Source organism: Danio rerio, chromosome 18 (assembly GCF_052040795.2).
Source record: "Danio rerio strain M-AB ecotype USA chromosome 18, GRCz13ab, whole genome shotgun sequence".
NCBI classification, from domain to species: domain Eukaryota; kingdom Metazoa; phylum Chordata; class Actinopteri; order Cypriniformes; family Danionidae; genus Danio; species Danio rerio.
Genome location: NC_141038.1, coordinates 18,251,054 through 18,269,806, shown reverse-complemented (window position 1 = coordinate 18,269,806; position 18,753 = coordinate 18,251,054). Strand labels below are relative to the sequence as shown.

The window sequence follows — 18,753 nt, the reverse complement described above, 5'->3', positions numbered from 1 at the left end:
CTATAGACACAGGAACATGAGTGCACAGCAAAAAATGACTGTGACAAGGACGGATGATGGCCACAAGGGGATCATGCTTTCATTTCCAAGAATCATTACTTCAGGTTTTTATACATACTTCTTGACACACGAGTGATCCAAAGCATCTATAAAATCAGTTTAGGCACAATGAGTGACCAATCAAAACTGTGCAATACTAGCAACTGTGAGTAATAAAAATCCAGACAATAATAGCTTGAGATATGCCACGAAAGATTAGATGTAAGTGGTTCCAGAGAGAAAAAATGCTTTCGATTTGAAGTGACGATGTGAGTCAAAAATGAAGCAAAGAATAGACAAGCATTATTATGTGCACAAACAGTAAAATTTAAATGCTGACCGGAACATTTATAGACTTTATAGTTCAACCTAACAGCTTGTGCTGAGAAATCAACTACTCTGAGTATTTTAACTTATTCAGCTTATGTTTCCCAGAAAGCTATTGCCAGATATTACCTGAAATGCTTCTGATGTTTGTAACTGAAATAACTAGGTTGATCTATCCACAGTTCCCGATAGCTTGTTGTCCTAAAGACATTTATAACTTAAGCTATTTGTATACACTTCAGAAAGCTCTTTTTCTTATGAAAGCTAAGTACTGGGAAGTTATTTTGTTGTTATGAGGGCACATGTGGATGTGAAGCATGTCAGGCTTTCTTGAAAATGTTACTGGAAAGATTAAAGTCAATTCAAGTCTACAAATATCAGGTAGGAATACAGCAATTGACTTTTTGGTCTAAATCAAACAGGCAGTAACACAGTCACATGCTCGCTTCAAATGTAACTGTATCCTCCAAACACCTTGTTTTTTTCAATTCTCCATGCATAGAGACTACAGTACATGTAAGGAGAGCCTGTATGGCATTTCCCTGACAAAATGCGAACTACAAAGACTCCATTTTCAATCTACCAAAGTAATCATTATTTAAACTCTTGCTTGGTAATAATAATTGGACATCCATAGCATTTACATTAATAGGTTTTTAGATGGTTTGTTTTATAATTATACACCATCCATACTGTACATAAACAGAATATTTCTAAAAGAACAAACAATAATAAATAAATAAATTTACTATGGTACATTATGCTTAAAAATAGCCATACATGAATCAATTGATTATTCCTTTTAATTCATTAATTTATTTTCCTCGGCTTAGTCTCTTTATTTATCAGGGGTTGGCAAAGTGGAATTAACCGCCAACTTACTCAGCATATGTTTCCAACAGCGAATGCCCTTCCAGCTGCAACCCAGTACTGGGAAACATCCATACACACTCATTCACACACGTATACAACCACCAATTTAGTTAATTCAATTCACCTATATGTCTGCATGTCTTTGAACTGTGGGGAAAGCGGAGCACTCAGAGAAAACCCACCTCTACACGAGGAGAATATGCAAACTACACAGAAATGCCAACTGGCCCAGCTGGGACTCAAAACCAGCGACAATCTTGCTGCGAGGCAACAGTGCTAACCACTGAGCCACCGTGTTGACCCTATTCCTTTTAATTTAAGTTAATAAATAAATAATTATAATTTTTTTTGTTCAATTTATTGAAATAAGTAAAATAAGGTCTGTGCTTAACATGGGCCTGTTGGATATACATACATGCAATGATATTGTAACAGTTGAGAACTTTTTAAGAGTTTATAAAATATCTAAAAGAGTAAAAAAAAAACACACCAGAAATCCATCCTTCACACCCACAAATGAAGATATGTTGAAAGGAGATGCGTTTCTAATAAGTGTATTGAAATGTAATGGGCATTCACATTGTGTGACATCATGTCCTGTTTTTGGATAGTTCCGATTTCTGTGGTTCGTGTTGCATTCATATTTCAGTTAACCAGCACCAGAAGCAAAAAAACGAGATTCATATTTTTTCATTTTATTGTGCTCAAAGGTTCAGAGGGCAGCTTTCATATTTGTTAAAATTTTATTAAAATAAAACTTCCAGCAGATCTTCATTAATGGGCGTGAAAGAGGAATTTTGTGTTTTTTTAACTCAATTTTAAACATTTTATCAGCTCTTAACAAGTAAAAAAAAAAAAGGTAAAATATGTTAGTGCCAATAACCTAGTGGTTAGTGCATCGACACATAGCACAGAGGAGCTCACGGCAACTGAAGTTTAATTCCCGGCTCGAGGTCCTTTGAAAGTCTTTCCCCTATCTCTGCTCCCCACACTATTCGGTCTGTAAAATCTCCAATGTCCTTTCCCAATAAGGGTCAAAACCCCTAAAAAATAATTGTATATATCATCACATGCATTGTAAAAAATGCTGGGTTCAACATAATCAATTTGTGCTGGGTCAACATAAAGGAATTGAGTAAACTTGTTTAAGTGGATTGAACATCGAATTGGATTGAACAAGTTCTTCCACAATCGTGTTGTTTCAGCTGATTTTAAAAAAGTATTTTGAGCAAATAACAAGCGTCATTTTTTTGAGTTAGCATTTTTTTTACATAGTAATTATACAATTGTTTTTGGTTTTATGAAAACAATTATGGTAAAAGAATTTATCATTGTATATTATTAAGGCTGCGATTTGGCCTTAAATCAAAATCTTGATTAATTGAACATTTTAACTCGGTTACGATTAAAGAACGATTATTTTATTTTTTTGTCCTCATAATTTACTGACAGGTTTTGTACAGTAAATTTGCTCACTTATTACAAGTGAGAGATTTCTGAATGAGAGATGCATTACTTGATTTTAAAGTAATTGAAGAAAACACACACTATCTAGTATCTATGATTATTTATTGAACACCAGCGTTGAACAACTGAAATTAAAACACACAATGCTTAAAACGAACAGTCTTTTTTTTTCTTATAAAAAAGTGAAAATAAATAACTTGCACTTTTAAAACAAAAGTAATTATTTTTAAAACTAGAAATTAGGCAGCATCTATTCGAAATAAAACAACTCCTGTATATCCTGTAAATAAAATTTTAAATAGTGCATTTCCTGAATCTTGTGTAAACAAATATTTTCATGTAAATAATAATTTTATTGTAATAGAAAACATGCCACCACAAGTCATTGCCGCAGCTTCCAAACATCGTCAAAATAGTGCAAACGTGCAATGTTTGCGATGTAAGTTGCATCGGTATGTGACCGCGTAACAGCTAAGTATTATTAAAGCATTTTATTTCAGATATACTGATAACAAATGCTAAAATCTTGTATAATTCTTGATTCAGAAAATAAAGCTACTGCAGTCCACAAAACCATTTCCAGGAAATAAAGCAGAAATAACTACACTTGGAAATCTGCTTGTGATTTTTTTCTGAGCACGAAAAACAGCCTTCACACCATGCAAAAAGCGATAGTAAAAAAGATTATGACCCACTTCTTTTGAATCAAATCCACTGGATCTTCACCAGAGGCTGGTTATACAATCAGCCTGTTAAGAGTTATATTAACGTTGATGCGCTGATTATTAACAAATAAATTACACGTGCCGAGTAGATGCAAACGCGGTCATTACATCAAGCCACTTTCTCCATCACGTTCAGGACACCCAAAAACATTAAAATAAGCGCTTAACAGATCACATACTGAGAACAGCAGGGATTTTTTGCACGAAATGTCATGGTGGTTTCTCGATACATTACTTGGCAAGTGTAAACAAGAGAGTGTGTGTGTCATGACATGGGGATGTGATGAGTTGTGTCATTTCCATGGAGTAGATTCTCTTCCTGAGGCTTAAAATAATTTGTGGCTGTCTGTATTCATTGACTTGATGATGTTGCAATAACAATGCCTCTAGGGGACTTGCTGCATCTGCTTGGAATACACCCTTGCCTCTTTTTTTTTCATCTCTCAAAACACTGATATAACTGAAGTCTGGTTTCAACCTGCTTTGACCACATTGAACAGCTGTTTATGTATAGACAGTAGAGACAAAAATAAAGCTTATCACTCTATTGCCATATAGACAAAACATACAGTACCTAAAATTACATCAGAATTCTTAGCCCCCCTGTATATTTTTCCCCAATTTCTGTTTAACAGGAAGATTTTTTTTCCCAACACATTTATAAACATAATAGTTTTAATAACTCGTTTTGAATAACTGATTTCTTTTATCTTTGCCATGATGACAGTAAATAATATTTTAATAGATATTTTTAAGATACTATTATTTAGCTTAAAGTGTAGTTTCAAGGCTTAATTATGTTAAGTAGACAAGTTAGGGTAATAAGGTCATTGTATAACGATAGTTTCTGTAGACGATCAAAAAAAATGTTGCTTAAGGGGGCTAATAATATTTACCTTAAAATAGTTACAAACAAAATTAACTGCTTTTATTCTAGCCAAAATAAAACAAATCAGACTTTCTCCAGAAGAAAAAAATATTATCAGAAATACTTTTTGGGAATCTTTAGGGAAACATCAAAATGTGACCCCTAAAGATTATACTTAAATGCTGTTGGAATTTTATATGGTGCACTCTATATTCATAAAGAGACAGGATTATGTGACCACTGCACCATATCAATCCTTCCCTATTTCCTCTTTAGATTATGTGGTCTAATAGATTACCAAAAATTGAGCCATTTAGTCATTTACACTAGGAGCAATCGAGAAATTACATGGCTGACTGTACATGGCTGACTGGCAGTGACCAGAATTATCGAAGCTGAAGCACCACAGCTCGTGTTTTAGAGCAATCGAGACATTTCTCTGCTAAAAGACTGGCAGTGACCAGAAATATCAAAGCTGACTCACCACAGCTTGTGTTTTATCTTTCCAGAACACTCAGTGTCTTTTTATATAACAACTTCAACATTGTGTCTTTACTGCCTACAGATAAAAATAGATTAATTATGGAATTATGGGTGTTGTTAAGCTCAGAGGAAACTAGTGAGAGTAAGGCTGTCTTTCCTGAGCACGTCTTAACTTGGCGGGAATATTTCCAGTAACATTATGAGGCACTTAATGTAATGTTAAACTAGTCATGCAGCCTATTAGCAATTCTATTGTGTGTAATGTGCTGAAACAGTGCTTTAAAAAAGCAAACAAACTGAATGAAACTTTGTACAATACGAGAGCACATATGAAAGTCCATGAGTTGTAAATTCAGCTCTCAGTTATGCATTTCAAAATACATTACAAAAATTTAAATCAATTTTTATTCTTGCTCTGTGAGCACAAAATCTCTTTCAAAAATGTTTTTACCTACCCCAAACTTTTGATTGGTAGCGTAAATGCAATATATATTTTGAATATGATGTTTAGTTTATATACAGTTTAAGTCAGAATGTTTATGCTCCCCTGTTTATTTTTTTCCCCCCAATTTCTGTAATGAATTTCTGTTCTCTCTAACGAAGAACTTATTTATTTCAATACTTTTAAACACAATAGTTTTAATAACTTCTTTCTAATAAATGATTTATTTTATCTTTGCCATGATGACAGTAAATAATATTTTACAAGATATTTTTCAAGACATTTCTATACAGCTTAAAGTGAACTTAACTAGGTTAATTAGGTTAAGTAGGCAGGTTAGGGTAATTAGACAAGTTATTGTTTGACGATGGTTTGTTCTGTAGACTATCAAAAAATATATAACTTAAAGGGGCTAATAATTTTGACCTTAAAATGGCTTTTATTTTTTAATAAAAACTGTTTTAATTCTAGCTGAAATAAAAGAAGTAAGACTTTCTCCAGAAGAAAAAATATTATCAGACATACTGGGAAAATGTCCTTGCTCTGTTAATCATCATTTGGGAAAATTTAAAAAAAAAGAAAAAGAAATTCAAAGCAGGGCTAATAATTCTGACTTCAACTGTATATCTTCAGATGGAAAGCTTTGTCATATGAACTCCAGAGAGAAGAACCAAATCATATTTTTCAGGCGAGCAAAATGATTGAGCAGAAATAATTACTATCTGTTTTTCTCTCTCTTCAGTTACAAATTTGGGCATGTTCCATTCACAAATTATTTTGGCAGGGCATGTGGTGTCATATTAGCTGTACTCGATATAGAAATCATTAATTCCACATTCCTGATGTGTTAACAAAATGTGTAGGTGGCTGGAATGCGTGAGGGCTCGTACCGAGTCATTATCCCAAGGACAACATCGCCTAGTCACATCATTTGAAATAAACTCCATCACCAATTAGATCTGCATTCCAGATGCTTCGCAGGAAGTTAATCATCAGATGTTTACAAAGCTTATTCTGAAGCATATTTGTCTGGGATCTCAAATCTGTCCATCTACAATTCAGAGCCTTCTCTGACCCTGTGAATACAGAAATTAAAATCAAGCAAAACAAATGGTGTCATCTAATTAAAAAGGACATCCTGAAGTAAAGATTTCTCCCAGGGCTTATATTCCATCCTTTTAAAGACAGGGCATGTAGAGTTGTTGGCTAGTTTAGAGAAGGGATGTGGCTGCTATCACTCAAGACAACTCCCGCCCCTTCCCACCCCCTGTAAAGTATATAAAGCACTCAGGTTTTTCAGTGAAACTCAGACCATTAGCAGTGTCACAGCTGAATACTCATCTCTAACCAACCAACCAAGACGCTCTTTGGAAATACACTATAACAAGGACTTCATCAGCACTTGCAGTCAATTCTAAAAACCAGACCAAATTATCAGGTAGGTTCCTTTTTTGGGGGGTTTGTTAACATTGAATTGGGGATTTTAAGATTTGGTGACCTCAAAGGTCAAAGGCAAATAACTTTCTGGAAATTGCACTTGTGTGCACTTTCCAGGAAATTATAAGAATTGCTATTGAGAAATGATACGCTTGAGCAAGACTTAACCTCTATATAACTTTCAAAATAAATAAATAACCATTATGGAGTCAACAAGAAACACCACCTTTGAAAATTGGCAAGAAACCTTCATCCTCCATAGAACATTTTTTACAGAGCTAAAAGGATATTCATGGAGTAAAATTACTTTTCAAAATGTTTACAGCAGCAACAAATTGATTTATTTAAGTACCTTTCACTGAAAGAACACTTGAGAGACCCAAAATGGTTCTCCTTTGATATCGCTACAAAAACCCAATTTGGGAATCTGTTTTCAGGGTGATTTTGTTAAATAAAACATGAGGATATGTTTTATATTCGTTAACATGTCTACATGTTCTTCCACAGGTTCCATTCACAATGAAGTCCATGCTTCAGAAGGCTTTCCTATGGTGCATGTTGACCGCACTTCTGCCGAGCATCACCAGTGCAAAACCTCTGAATACAGATGGTTTGAGAAGGTACGCTCTTGAACAAATCCCTCTTTTCTATCAACACTCTGACTGTGAATCAAACCTCATGGGTTTCTCTTCTTGTCATTGCTTAGGTTCAGTGTTTGGCTCCAGAGTAGGGTGAAGAGAGAGAGAAGCGAGAGCGACATGACAGATTTGCTGACTCAGAGAAACTGCGATACAGAGTCACTGGTACCCCAGCACAGGTACGTCACATGCTTTGTTTAATTAAATCAGAATGATTCTTAGCATGGACACTAACTGCTTTCTGCTTGCCTCCAGAAATGCGAGAGTAAAGCGGACAGATCCAGCCTACTCCATCAAAAGAGTGGAAAGAGCGGGCTGTAATCTGGCCACCTGCTCAGTGCACGAGCTTGCCCACCTGCTGAACATAATGCACGCAAAGACCAACAACGCCCCTACTGACAAGATCGGCTCGAATGGCTATGGACGGCGACGGAGGCGTTCGTTACCATCAAACCAACCTGCACTAACCTTCCACGAAGGCCGTCTAAAGCTGGCATGGGTTCGATCCACTCACAAAGGGAATTAAGGAACCACACGGGAACACCTCTGCGGTTTGTCCTAAGCCTTTGATTTACATTGGCTTGGTTTACTGAGATACTTCTGATACTTCGTTTGCTGAACGTTAGTGTACTTCCTTCAGGCACAAAGGAGCAACTGGAGCATCCTTCTCTCCATCCTCTGCCTGATGGGTTGGACAGAGAAGGATTCGGGTCATGGTTGTGGAAAAAAAGGAGTGCTAAAAATGACTTTTAAAAAACTTAAGGGTTCTAAGCAATTTGTGGGCAATGATTTGTGCATGTGTCTAGCATTCTTGTCATTGTAATGGCGCTTTGGGACTTGACTCTCTGTCTCTTCTGCAGCACTGATGCGCCCTCTGCTGGAGAATGAAGAAATTGCCCAGGACTCTACCAGCCCACATTTTCATTGAAGAAGACAGAGAGAATTGCAAGAAGAGGAAAGACTGAACTTTGCGCGACTTAAAGCTATTTACCTTGGGGGACCAATTATGAAGACTTTTTGTTGTCCTGGGGGACATCCACATACTTGAAGACTGATTTAGCTATGCTACGGGACCTGTGCAATAACTCACTTTAATATTATGTAGTATATTAAGAATGTGTATAAAGATGTATATTATGAAAATACTGTATGTTAAAAGTGCATATATTTATATCTACATACTGTACATGTAGTCTTAAGATATTATTTGCGTTTATTGTGAAGATGTTTATCCTGTGAGTTCATATAGATATAATGAGATGCTTTTTTTCACATGAATCATTCCATAATGTGACATAATGTGTGTTAATGAATTACCTAATAAACTCCGGCAAGAGTGAGTGAGAAAAATGTGTCCGTGTCATTTCCAAAGCAGTAGTTGATTCTGTAGTTGATTCTGCATTCATTCATTCATTTTCCTTTGGCTTAGTCCCTTTATTCATCAGGGGTTACCACAGCGGAACGAACCGCCAATTTATCCAGCATATGTTTTACACAGCGGATGCCCTTCCAGCTGCAGCCCAGTAATGGGGAAACAATTCTGTGCAATAAATTGAAAAATAAAAAATAAAATTAAAGAGAATATCATTATTTTTTAAACCGTAAAATTTTATGAGGCCCGAATAAACATTTAAACCCTGTGTTTTTATCAAATCTGGTGGGAAAATATGAAATTACATCCTTTTCAATGCTTAATAAAGAAAGTTAAACAGTTTTATTTGTACTAAAGCAACGGTACAATAAGCCAACAATATAGACTAGACATTTATCACACTTTTGTCGTTCATTTTAAAAGGGGGATTTTACCTTAAGTGTTCGCAGAGAAGCTAAAAAATGGTTTTAGCAAGTCGTCTGTGGGGGAGAAAACAAGAAAAAAAAATCACTACAAATCCAGCAGAGGGCGCTTTCTCACACTAAACCACATTAAAAATACCAGAATAATAAACAAATGCACGACAATATTACATTAATTATATACTTGAAAAAAGCAACATTATGACATCTTAAAAATAAGAGAAGAATTTGGCACATAAATAGAGCACTAACCAAATTAGAAGTCTAAGGTTTTGTGTGTGTGTGTGTGTGTGTGTTTTAACAATACATAATAACCATAACAATGGATGACATCAAATACAATAATAAACAAGGAAAATTATAAATAAATAAATAAAATTGATAATAAAATAAGATAATAGAAACAGTATACAGAGGCAAACCTATCGAATTAAAAAATAACAAAGTCCCTATAAAATTTCAGTTTTTACACTTCTTTGCTGTAAACATTTTGCTAAGTAATTAAACAATTTCAGACACAAAGAAAATTCTGCAAATTAGGTAATGATGAAGCAAATCTACATTTGTGAATAGAATATTTCCCCAATAAAATATTCTGTTATGTTTCTCATGAGAAAAGAATCAAACTATATATCACACATGGAAAAATCTAAGTTAAACTCACGTTGTAACAAGGTGGATACATCAGACCGAAACACTTCAACGTGGGCATTTGACAAAAAGATGATCAACCAGGCCCGGGTTGGCTAATCGGAGGACCAGGAGAATTCCCGGTGGGCCGGTCCGTTTTTTGGCTGCGAGAGCCCGTGTCCCTATGCTTGCACTCTCAGCAGTCGCACTTTTTTTTCATTTATTTATTTATTTGACCATAGCCTCACTTTTATTCATTATTTTGCCGCCGATCCGCTCTTTTTATTTATTTTCTCGTAGCCACGTGAGCAAAATGCAGCCTGCAGGTTAATGATGATGTAACTATCATTTGACCCCAAACAGCGGCAGTGGCACCATAGTGAATATAAAAATGTGAGTAATTAATATTAACAAATAGGCTATTACACCTGCTTAATGAAAATTAGATGATTCACGACATTAATAAATCTGAAATAACTTGATCAGAAACCAAAAATGGGAGAAGATGTCTGATGTGGTCCAGTGTTCAGCACGTTGTATTAAGACGCCGCCGACCTGAGGTCGAACCTCAAGTGATGAGTTTTTTTTTTTATTGTTAAGACATAATACTTTTAGGGTTGTTGAACATTTGAAGTTTTAAAGAAGCTGTTTTCTTAAAAAAGACGCGATAGTGTCATTAGAAATACAATTGGAAATGACGTTATTTTAATATAGTCAGTCGTGAACTTAACTCAAGCATCGAATCGGATGATCACAGGGCCGGAGTGAGACTCCTTTTCAGCCCTGAAGTTTCAAGCCTTAAATTAGGGGTTAGTTAGAGACAGTCGAATGCAGTGCAGCACATAATGAGTTGCAAAGTTTCTAAGTATGTTGCTAACTAGTAAGTGTTACAATGTAAGAAACTAATTTTTAAAAATATTACGCTTCATATAACGTTACACTCACGTGAGATTAATCTGCATCGTGTTCCGTTTGGTAGGCCTGCACTTGACACACTGGGTTTCACGCATGCGCGAGGCGCCAAAGCCAACAACGTGATGGCTACCATATGGCTACCCCATCATCTTTTTATCCCGAAGAAGTAATACTACATTTGACACAAAAGACGTTAATTTGTTCAATTTATGTTCTCTTTTACCTCTGTAGCAGTTCTATGGAATGGCAAGTGTATGTGAACATAGTAACAAGAAAAAGAAAAATTAAGGTATGTTTTTTTTATGTTTTACCTCATATAAAAACCAACATAATCAATAAAAACATACGAATTCTTCAAGGAAGTCTTTCAAGGAATGTATTGCGAGAAACATGACCTTTAAGCGTTTTTGTTGACATTTTATTTTAGGCAGAAAATAGAAACAGAACATTACATTGTTATTGTCAAGTGGAAACCTTGTGTCTATATTTCAGTGTGCTATGGTGTAACAAAAAAGCAAATATTTCAAATGGAAAATGTAATTTGTTTTTTAGTCTAAATAACTGCTAAAATCATTAGTGTAACAAAATGTAATCTTTACCCTTTTGTCTTGTGCTTGCATGGATGATTTTCTACTCATGTGTGTAAACCTTATTAACACTAACCAACTAAATGTTTTAACTATTAAAAACAGTCCAATTAAAGGAGTTTGAGCTTGTGATTAATTGGTTAAATGGATTAGGTCAAAAATGAAATTTCTGTAATAATTTACTCACCCTTGACATGTTGAATTATTTTGTCTGGAAAATATTTTGAAAAATGTTGGAAACTGGTAACCTGTGACTTCCATAGTATTACCTACTATGTAAATGTTTACGTTTTCCAACATTTTTCCAAAATATCTTCCTTTGTGTTCAACAGAATAAAAACACTCTGGAATAAGTTAGTAAATGATTATACTTCTAGGGTTAGTCCCTTTATTAATCTGGGGTCGCCACAGCGGAATGAACTGCCAACTTAAGCGAGTAAATAATAACATAGTATTCCTTTTTGGGCAAACAAAGTAAAAGCAAAATCCATCAGACAAGATTCAGATCTTACTGGCACTGCAAGGGTTAAGTGTGGTGGCATTTTTTACTTGTAGATTAAGAGAGTTGAGGCATATTTTCACACCCAGCGAGTGCTGTACTACTGAACACATCACAGTCTAGGGACAGTCACACAGAGGCAACACCAAAATAACAGAGACAAAAGACAGAGGACGGAAGGTGAGTTGCTTGATATTTTCTTAAAATAAGCTTACTAACCCCTTTACAGTTGGTTTACCGCAACAGAAGTGCTTTAATTCTCAAGCATCTCCTGCAAGTCTGAACCTGTTGTGAGCTGATGCTTCACTCCATTACAGCTCTGTAGTTGTAATCCTTGTACATTAGTTCCCACTTAGTCTCTGTCTTGCATTGTTTACTTATTTCTCTTCATAAAAATCAGCTAGGGTTAGAGATTGTAGAGTTTTATCAGGGGTGGTACCATTTTTAAAAAAAATGTTGAGGCATTTCCTTATTTAGAACTGCATGGTGTATCTGTTCTTGCAGATAAGCTAAAACCTTGTAACTTCCTAGCATTTTACACAAGCTGCTTCACATGCTACAAGACACGCTCAGGAGGATCAGTAAATACATAGGGGGAATAACTATATCGTACATGCCTTTGAGGATGCAGAAACAGTGAACTGTTAGAAGTCTTCTTATGAATTTCCTTTTTCCTGTTTGTGAAAACCACACATACACACACGATTGGTAGTTAGCATTCATCAGCTCACTGAGAGGTAAACAACCCATGCTCTAATAACCTTATAACAACAATTGTGGTGCTTTTACTGTGTATTTGTTTTAGGATTATGCAATGCATTTAAGAGTTTACTTCTGTCCCTCAGTTGAAACTTAACTGGACATCGTGTCTGCTGTGCTGTCAAAATGAGCAAAAAAGGAACCCCTCTGTCTAAGCAACAATCAACACCCAACTTTGGGAGGGGTAAGTTTGGCACAGTGTATGATAATCCTATATCTTAAGAGTCATGTTAACTTGTTTTTTAGCCAGTTTTGTGCTTGTTAAAGGCAAGTATATGTGCAGACCCATTGAAACAAGCTCCTATAAAGTGGCATGAGGACATAACGTCTGCTATTGTCTCTCTCAAAGTAGGTTAAAGTCAAGGTGTCCTTTACATTCTTTACAAGCATGTCATAAAGTGCTCTATCAAAAGAGCGCTGGATGTTTCTAAAAATAGCTGATTTGCAACGAAGCACTTTCCTCATGACAAGTCTGATGAGTTGTGCAACAGCTTTTGCAACAAGTTGTTTTCATTTGAAACCCAAAGAACTATAGATGCAGGTATTTTAATTACACGCTAATGACTTTTATATAAAATAAATAGTATAATATAACTGTATGTGAATGACAAAAGAGTGAAATGCTGGTTACATGTAAAATGCTATTTTGTAAAGGGTTAAGCAGAAGTAAAAATTAAGAACTACTCTGTACTACATTTACATATATTCATTTAGCAGACACTTTGTAAAGCAACTTACAAATGAGTGACACGACAAGCGATTCATCCTAACCTGGTCTATTTTAGATTACACATAAAAATAATAATTTTATTAAAATCAGCTTGTCTTGGGACTACAAGTGGAAATTAGCATTTTTGCTATAACTTGAGACCATGCATCTTGCTTATGTTTGAAATAAATATATATTTAATAGTAAAAAATAAAATAATAATATAATATAATAAATAGTCTTTTAGTTTGGATCAAATAATAATAATAATAATAATAATAATAGTAAATAAATAAATAAAGAAATAAACTTAACATAAAATAAAATAAAAATACACGAAAATATAAATAAAATTATTTTAGTTTGGCTGAAATAAAAATAATAGTAGTAAAATTTAAAAAAATTATTAATTAATGTTTAAAGGCATGTCTTGAATGTTAAAAGGAAATTCTTAATCCAATAATGAATTATTTACTGAACAATTGTGGGTTTTGAACAGTTATGGGTTATTTGATAACAAATTATTTAAAAATATAAAACTGCAAAAATTAATATTATAAATCCCCTTAAGAATTTATTATTTGTTTGTTGATATAAATTTGTTGATACAAACCACTTTCAACTAATTATTTGTTTGTTTGTTTGTTAGACTTTATTAATCCCAAAGGGAAATTCATGTCACAGCAGAGCTCTCCATAATAAAGATAAATAAAATATGTTATTAATATTTATTAACTATTACAATTCAGCATAGGGCGAAGCAGTGGTGCAGTAGGTAGTGCTGTCGCCTCACAGCAAGAAGGTCGCTGGTTCGAGCCTCAGCTCAGTTGGCGTTTCTGTGTGGAGTTTGCATGTTCTCCCTGCGTTCGTGTGGGTTTCCTCCGGGTGCTCCGGTTACCCCCACAGTCCAAAGACATGCGGTACAAGTGAATTGAGTAGACTAAATTGTCCGTAGTCTATGAGTGTGTGTGTGAATGTGTGTGTGGAGGTCCATTCTGCTGTGGCGACCCCGGATTAATAAAGGGACGAAGCCGACAAGAAAATGAATGAATTCAGCATAATTCATCTAGTATGATTTTGGTCATACAATCTGATCACTCTTGACTAAAAATGACTTCCTGTATCTTTCTCTGTAACGCCAAGGCTGAATTAATCTTGCACTAAAAGAGCTTGCACACGCTTGGACTATATCAAAAGGAAATGACTATCATGGTTCATCATAGTGACAAATTTGTTCAATCATGTGCAATCTCTTCTATAGTGGGTAGACCCTGCCCTTTTTATAAGCTTATTTAATTTGTTTTTATCTAATTAACCTAATTTGCTAGTTAACCTAATTAGTACATATTATTTAACTATTTTGTAAGACACTAGTATCCAGCTTAAAGTGTGATTTTAAAAGCCCAACAGTTATCAAAAAAGACACAAATATATATTGTAACAAACTCTCATGTTTAAAAATAAGACTTGAATATAACTTAATTTCACTTAACATTTCACTGTATACACACACACACACACACACATATATATATATATATATATATATATATATATGTAATAATGTGTATATAAGAGCAATAATTAATCATGTACAAATCCTAGACAAATTTGGAAAAAAATAACCAAGTGCAACAAAACAAGAAGTACACTGCACAAAGTGGGCTGGACTTGTATGTTAAAATGAAAGTACTGCTCTGTCTCTGAGGGTGTTAGGAAATGAAGAGTTAATCCTTTAGACAAATAGAAATGTGAGCTGAGGAGGGGGCAGAGGCTTGGGCAGGTATGAGGCCAGTGTTGCTCTGCTGGGTGGAGTTTAGCTTTTCCCAACTGTTTCCAAACAAATAAGGAAAGGTCGGAAAAGACACTGGATTTAAAAGGAGCAAATAAACATAACCTTCCAGTCTGTCACACCCAGTACTCTCTGGAACGCTGAGGTTGCCAGACCTTCAAAAAAACACAGGTAAACGAATGCATGAGTTTCTAACTGTTCGCTGAGGCAGTGTGTTTAGCACCTTTACTTTAAAGGCATATCGTTCACCCAAAAGTTCTGTCCTTTGTTTCATTCTTCATTTACACAAAAGAAGATTTTCAGAAGAATGTTGGAAAACAGTAGTCATTGACCTCTATAGATGTAATAAAGGTGTCAATGAATAACATATCTTTGGTGTTTCAGAAGAAAGAAACTCAAACAGGTTTAAAACGAGTGGACGGTTAGCAAACAGTGACAGAATATGTTGTTTCTGGGTGAATCCCTTTACGCCTTGTGTTTTGCGTACTCATTTCCCGGTTCACTGAAACAAGGTAACTTGTAACTTCATCCACATGGATATTTGAAGGCTGTTTTAGATGTTATGGGATGTAGTTGGGAACAGAGTATCCCTTTGGGTTGTGTGCATATCAGCTTTTCAGAAGCTTGCCAATAATACTGCACATACTGATGGTGTATGCGTCATATTGACTTACCTGTAATTCTGGTTACCTTTGCTGGGAAGGGCACATGTTGGCTTAATATTAGTTGAGCTGTCATGTATGACATGCTGTGCTTGGGAATTTAAACATGCGGCTCTTAAAGGGATAGTTCACTCAAAAATGTAAATTCTGTCATTTACTCTCCCTTCGCTTGTTCCAAATATGTTTGAGTTTCTTTCTTCTGTTGAACACAATAGAGGATAATGTGAGGGATGAAATGTTGTCAAACAGAAGTTGATGGCTCCCGTATTAAAACATTCTTCAAAATATCTACTTTTATGTTCAACAAAAATTATAAAGGAGTAAAACCAATTAAGGGTGAGAATAATTCGCTTTTGGGTGAACTGTACCTTTAAGAGCATACTGTGAAAATACAGTATACATTGTTCATATGCAGTCTGCCTTTAAAGGTGCGGTTCTGTTATGAACATGCGTGAACTCATGCCAAGACAATGTTTCTCTATTATAAAAACAAGAGGGCTGAGAAATGATCGTGACAACTCGCAAATTCCAGAACCTGCCACTGCCAGTGTTTTGAAGTGTCTCAGGTTCTGCTCACCGCTGGCTGTTGCTGTCAGATGCTGTCAGATGCTTTAAATAGGGCATCAGCAAGACTGGAAAACACTGTAGCCCTATAGACAAACAAGACATAGAGCTGAAGAGCACAGTTGTAAAGCAACAGGGACATAGAGAGTGCAAATCCACAAAAGCTATGGCACAAATTACTACTGAAGGTAAGAGGAAGTGTATAATCCAATATAATTGTGTATAATGGGGTCGCTCGAGCTGAATAATAGGGGTCAATGACTGTCAAAAGATTGGACAATGGAAGGGTCAGATAGAAGTAAAGGATAAAGTATGGTGAGTTAATTTTCTTTAATAGTGAAGTGACACGTTGGTTTATGCTTCAGAGATTAGCTTAATTCTGACAGAAATGGCATTTTCAGCGGGATAGACTAAACTTAAAATAAAGATGTTTAATATAATATAATTATCACAGGGTCTTAAAAAAAATAATAACACATGTATGAATGTGTTATTTTAAGTTATATATGTATTATATATTTAGTTTTCTCTCACTAAAATGATATACAGATATACATTTAATAATTATTATTATTAATATTATAAAATTATAATTCTTGAAAAATATTTAATAGATTTTTTCCAACACATTTTTAAACATAAAAGTTTTAATAACTTTATTCTTAATAACAAATTCGTGATGATAGTGCATAATATTATAGTTATTTTGCAAGCTAATAGTATTTAGCCTTATGCAATTTTAATTACATTAATTAGGTTAACAAGACAAGTTAGCTTAATTAGGCATTGGAAAACAGTGGTTTATTTTGTAGCCAATCAAAATAAGGATATTTTTATGACAATATTAACATTAAAATGAGTTAAAACATCTTTAAAACTGCTTTTATACTAGCCAAACTAAAATAAATACATTTGAGTCTTATATGGATAGAAAACAATATAATATGAAATACCTTGCCTGTTAAACTTCACTTGTATACCCTTTTAAAGAATGCAGTTCTTCTTACAGGCTAATAAGTTTATATAAGTGTGTGTATATTTATTCTGAAATGTACTTTAACACTTATTTTTACTGTTTCTTTAAGGTATCTTACAGTAAAACTTTAGTATGCGTATAATTTTACTCCCAATCTTTACACACAAGGAGAAGAAAAAAGCTATATACAAAATATATTTGATTATTTTTCTGTAAGATTTGCTCTACAAAACTAGGGGGTTTGCGCATGTGTATGACACAGCTGTTCTAGAAGTGCGGTGAAAGTGATATCTAGTTTTTCCTCGATGGGCAGGGCTGTGTCCCCAATCCTCCTTCTGACTGGCTTGCGGACTGTTGACATCAAGGTTGAATATCCAGTTACATGTCAACACAGCCTTGCATTTGACTTCATAACTCTGTCTGCCTTTGCAAACTTTATTTAGGGATGAACCCGACCTACATTCTATGTATATACACACTCAGCCTTGTACAAGCAGATAGTCAGTGATATTAAGATATTGGAGCTGGCATGATATAACGCCCTGGACAGGGAAGGGTTTTTGATATAACAGTGCGTGTGTGTGTTTTAATGGAGAAAAGATGGTGAGGTAGAGGCTAACAATATAGTGATGTGTGGCAGGAACCTGCAGACAAGGCCTAGATTTTTATATGTAGAAAAAGTTAAGTTAAATAATTAAACTGTATTTAAAATGACAATATTCTATTATTATTTTCCAATGTCAAAAGCATCTTCTATGATGGATTTTCAAATTTTTAATGCAAGGGCCCACTAAAAATAATGACCCCTCTATCAAAATATAATGCCTTGTTTTATTTTTTGTAAACATAAACATATTAATATGTGAGGAATGTGAGGAAATTAATAAATCTATAAATAAATTGTATTTATATTTATATATACAGTGATCAGAATATATGAGTACAGTACACTCCTCACAAATCTCATTGAAATTAATATTTTCTATAGGATGCTTTACAATATTAAATTTGTGCATATACAGTACATAAGATTAGTCAGTACTTAAGCCAAATCTGGAGATAATTAAACAAAATAATTTATGATAACAGTCCAAAAAGTACTATCCTAAATTTATATGTTAGAGGAAAATATTAAATAATAATTTTAAAAAGAGAAAAAATCAAGAGAAACAAAAATATAAAGTTTTGTTGAGATTATTCAGATTTATACAAATTGTTTCACATGAACTTAAATGCTGTATCTTTCTATTTCAAAAGATATTTGTTGACTAAGATATTATTTTAATAGATAAATCTGTTCATTCATTAATTCTATTTTATTCAAATGCACCAAATATAACCTATACTCACTGAGAAATGGATAAAAATATTTAATTTACTCTTATATTTAATATTTTCACTTATTTTTTAAAAATGTGTTTAAAACAATATTTAATTAATAAACTATTTAACAATGAATTGTTAAATTGTTAAAATACTGCAGATATAAATTAAATATCAAATATTTAGTCCTCATCTTATATAACATTTTTTTAAAACTGACAAAAATGTTTTTGTAAAGTCTCCA

The 18,753-nt window shown here is 34.2% G+C and overlaps 2 protein-coding genes and 1 long non-coding RNA gene across 11 annotated transcripts in view; 2 read left to right on the top strand and 1 right to left on the bottom strand.

The window, feature by feature from the left end:
* Positions 1-12,122, bottom strand: part of LOC137488267 (uncharacterized) — a 43,193-nt gene extending 31,071 nt beyond the window's left edge. The window contains exons 1-4 of one of the 3 annotated variants that reach the window (XR_015514895.1): positions 10,669-10,721; positions 9,106-9,150; positions 8,617-8,839; positions 1,593-2,282 (exon numbers count right to left, since the gene is read on the bottom strand). This is a non-coding gene — a long non-coding RNA (uncharacterized LOC137488267). Of the gene's footprint in view, positions 1-1,592; positions 2,283-8,616; positions 8,840-9,105; positions 9,151-10,668; positions 10,722-11,943 lie in introns of those variants that run through there. The other 2 variants (XR_015514894.1, XR_015514896.1) reach the window with 2 other exon arrangements.
* Positions 6,533-8,649, top strand: admb (adrenomedullin b). 3 transcript variants are annotated; one of them, XM_087293124.1, is made up of 5 exons: positions 6,533-6,662; positions 7,169-7,281; positions 7,368-7,478; positions 7,555-7,850; positions 8,160-8,649. In XM_087293124.1, exons 2-4 carry the CDS (start codon positions 7,181-7,183, stop codon positions 7,823-7,825), a joined length of 483 nt encoding a protein of 160 aa, XP_087149250.1. In that variant the 5' UTR covers positions 6,533-6,662; positions 7,169-7,180; the 3' UTR covers positions 7,826-7,850; positions 8,160-8,649. The 3 variants fall into 3 exon arrangements, with proteins under 3 accessions (XP_087149250.1, XP_087149249.1, XP_087149248.1); XM_087293123.1 differs by having other exon boundaries at positions 7,940-8,649; XM_087293122.1 differs by having other exon boundaries at positions 7,555-8,649.
* Positions 10,738-18,753, top strand: part of ampd3b (adenosine monophosphate deaminase 3b) — a 34,528-nt gene continuing 26,512 nt past the window's right edge. Inside the window, exons 1-3 of one of the 5 annotated variants that reach the window (XM_087291639.1) lie at positions 10,738-10,927; positions 11,781-11,904; positions 12,570-12,667. In XM_087291639.1, the coding sequence (XP_087147765.1) occupies positions 12,610-12,667 (58 nt within the window). In that variant the 5' untranslated portion in view covers positions 10,738-10,927; positions 11,781-11,904; positions 12,570-12,609. 5 annotated transcript variants of the gene reach the window in all.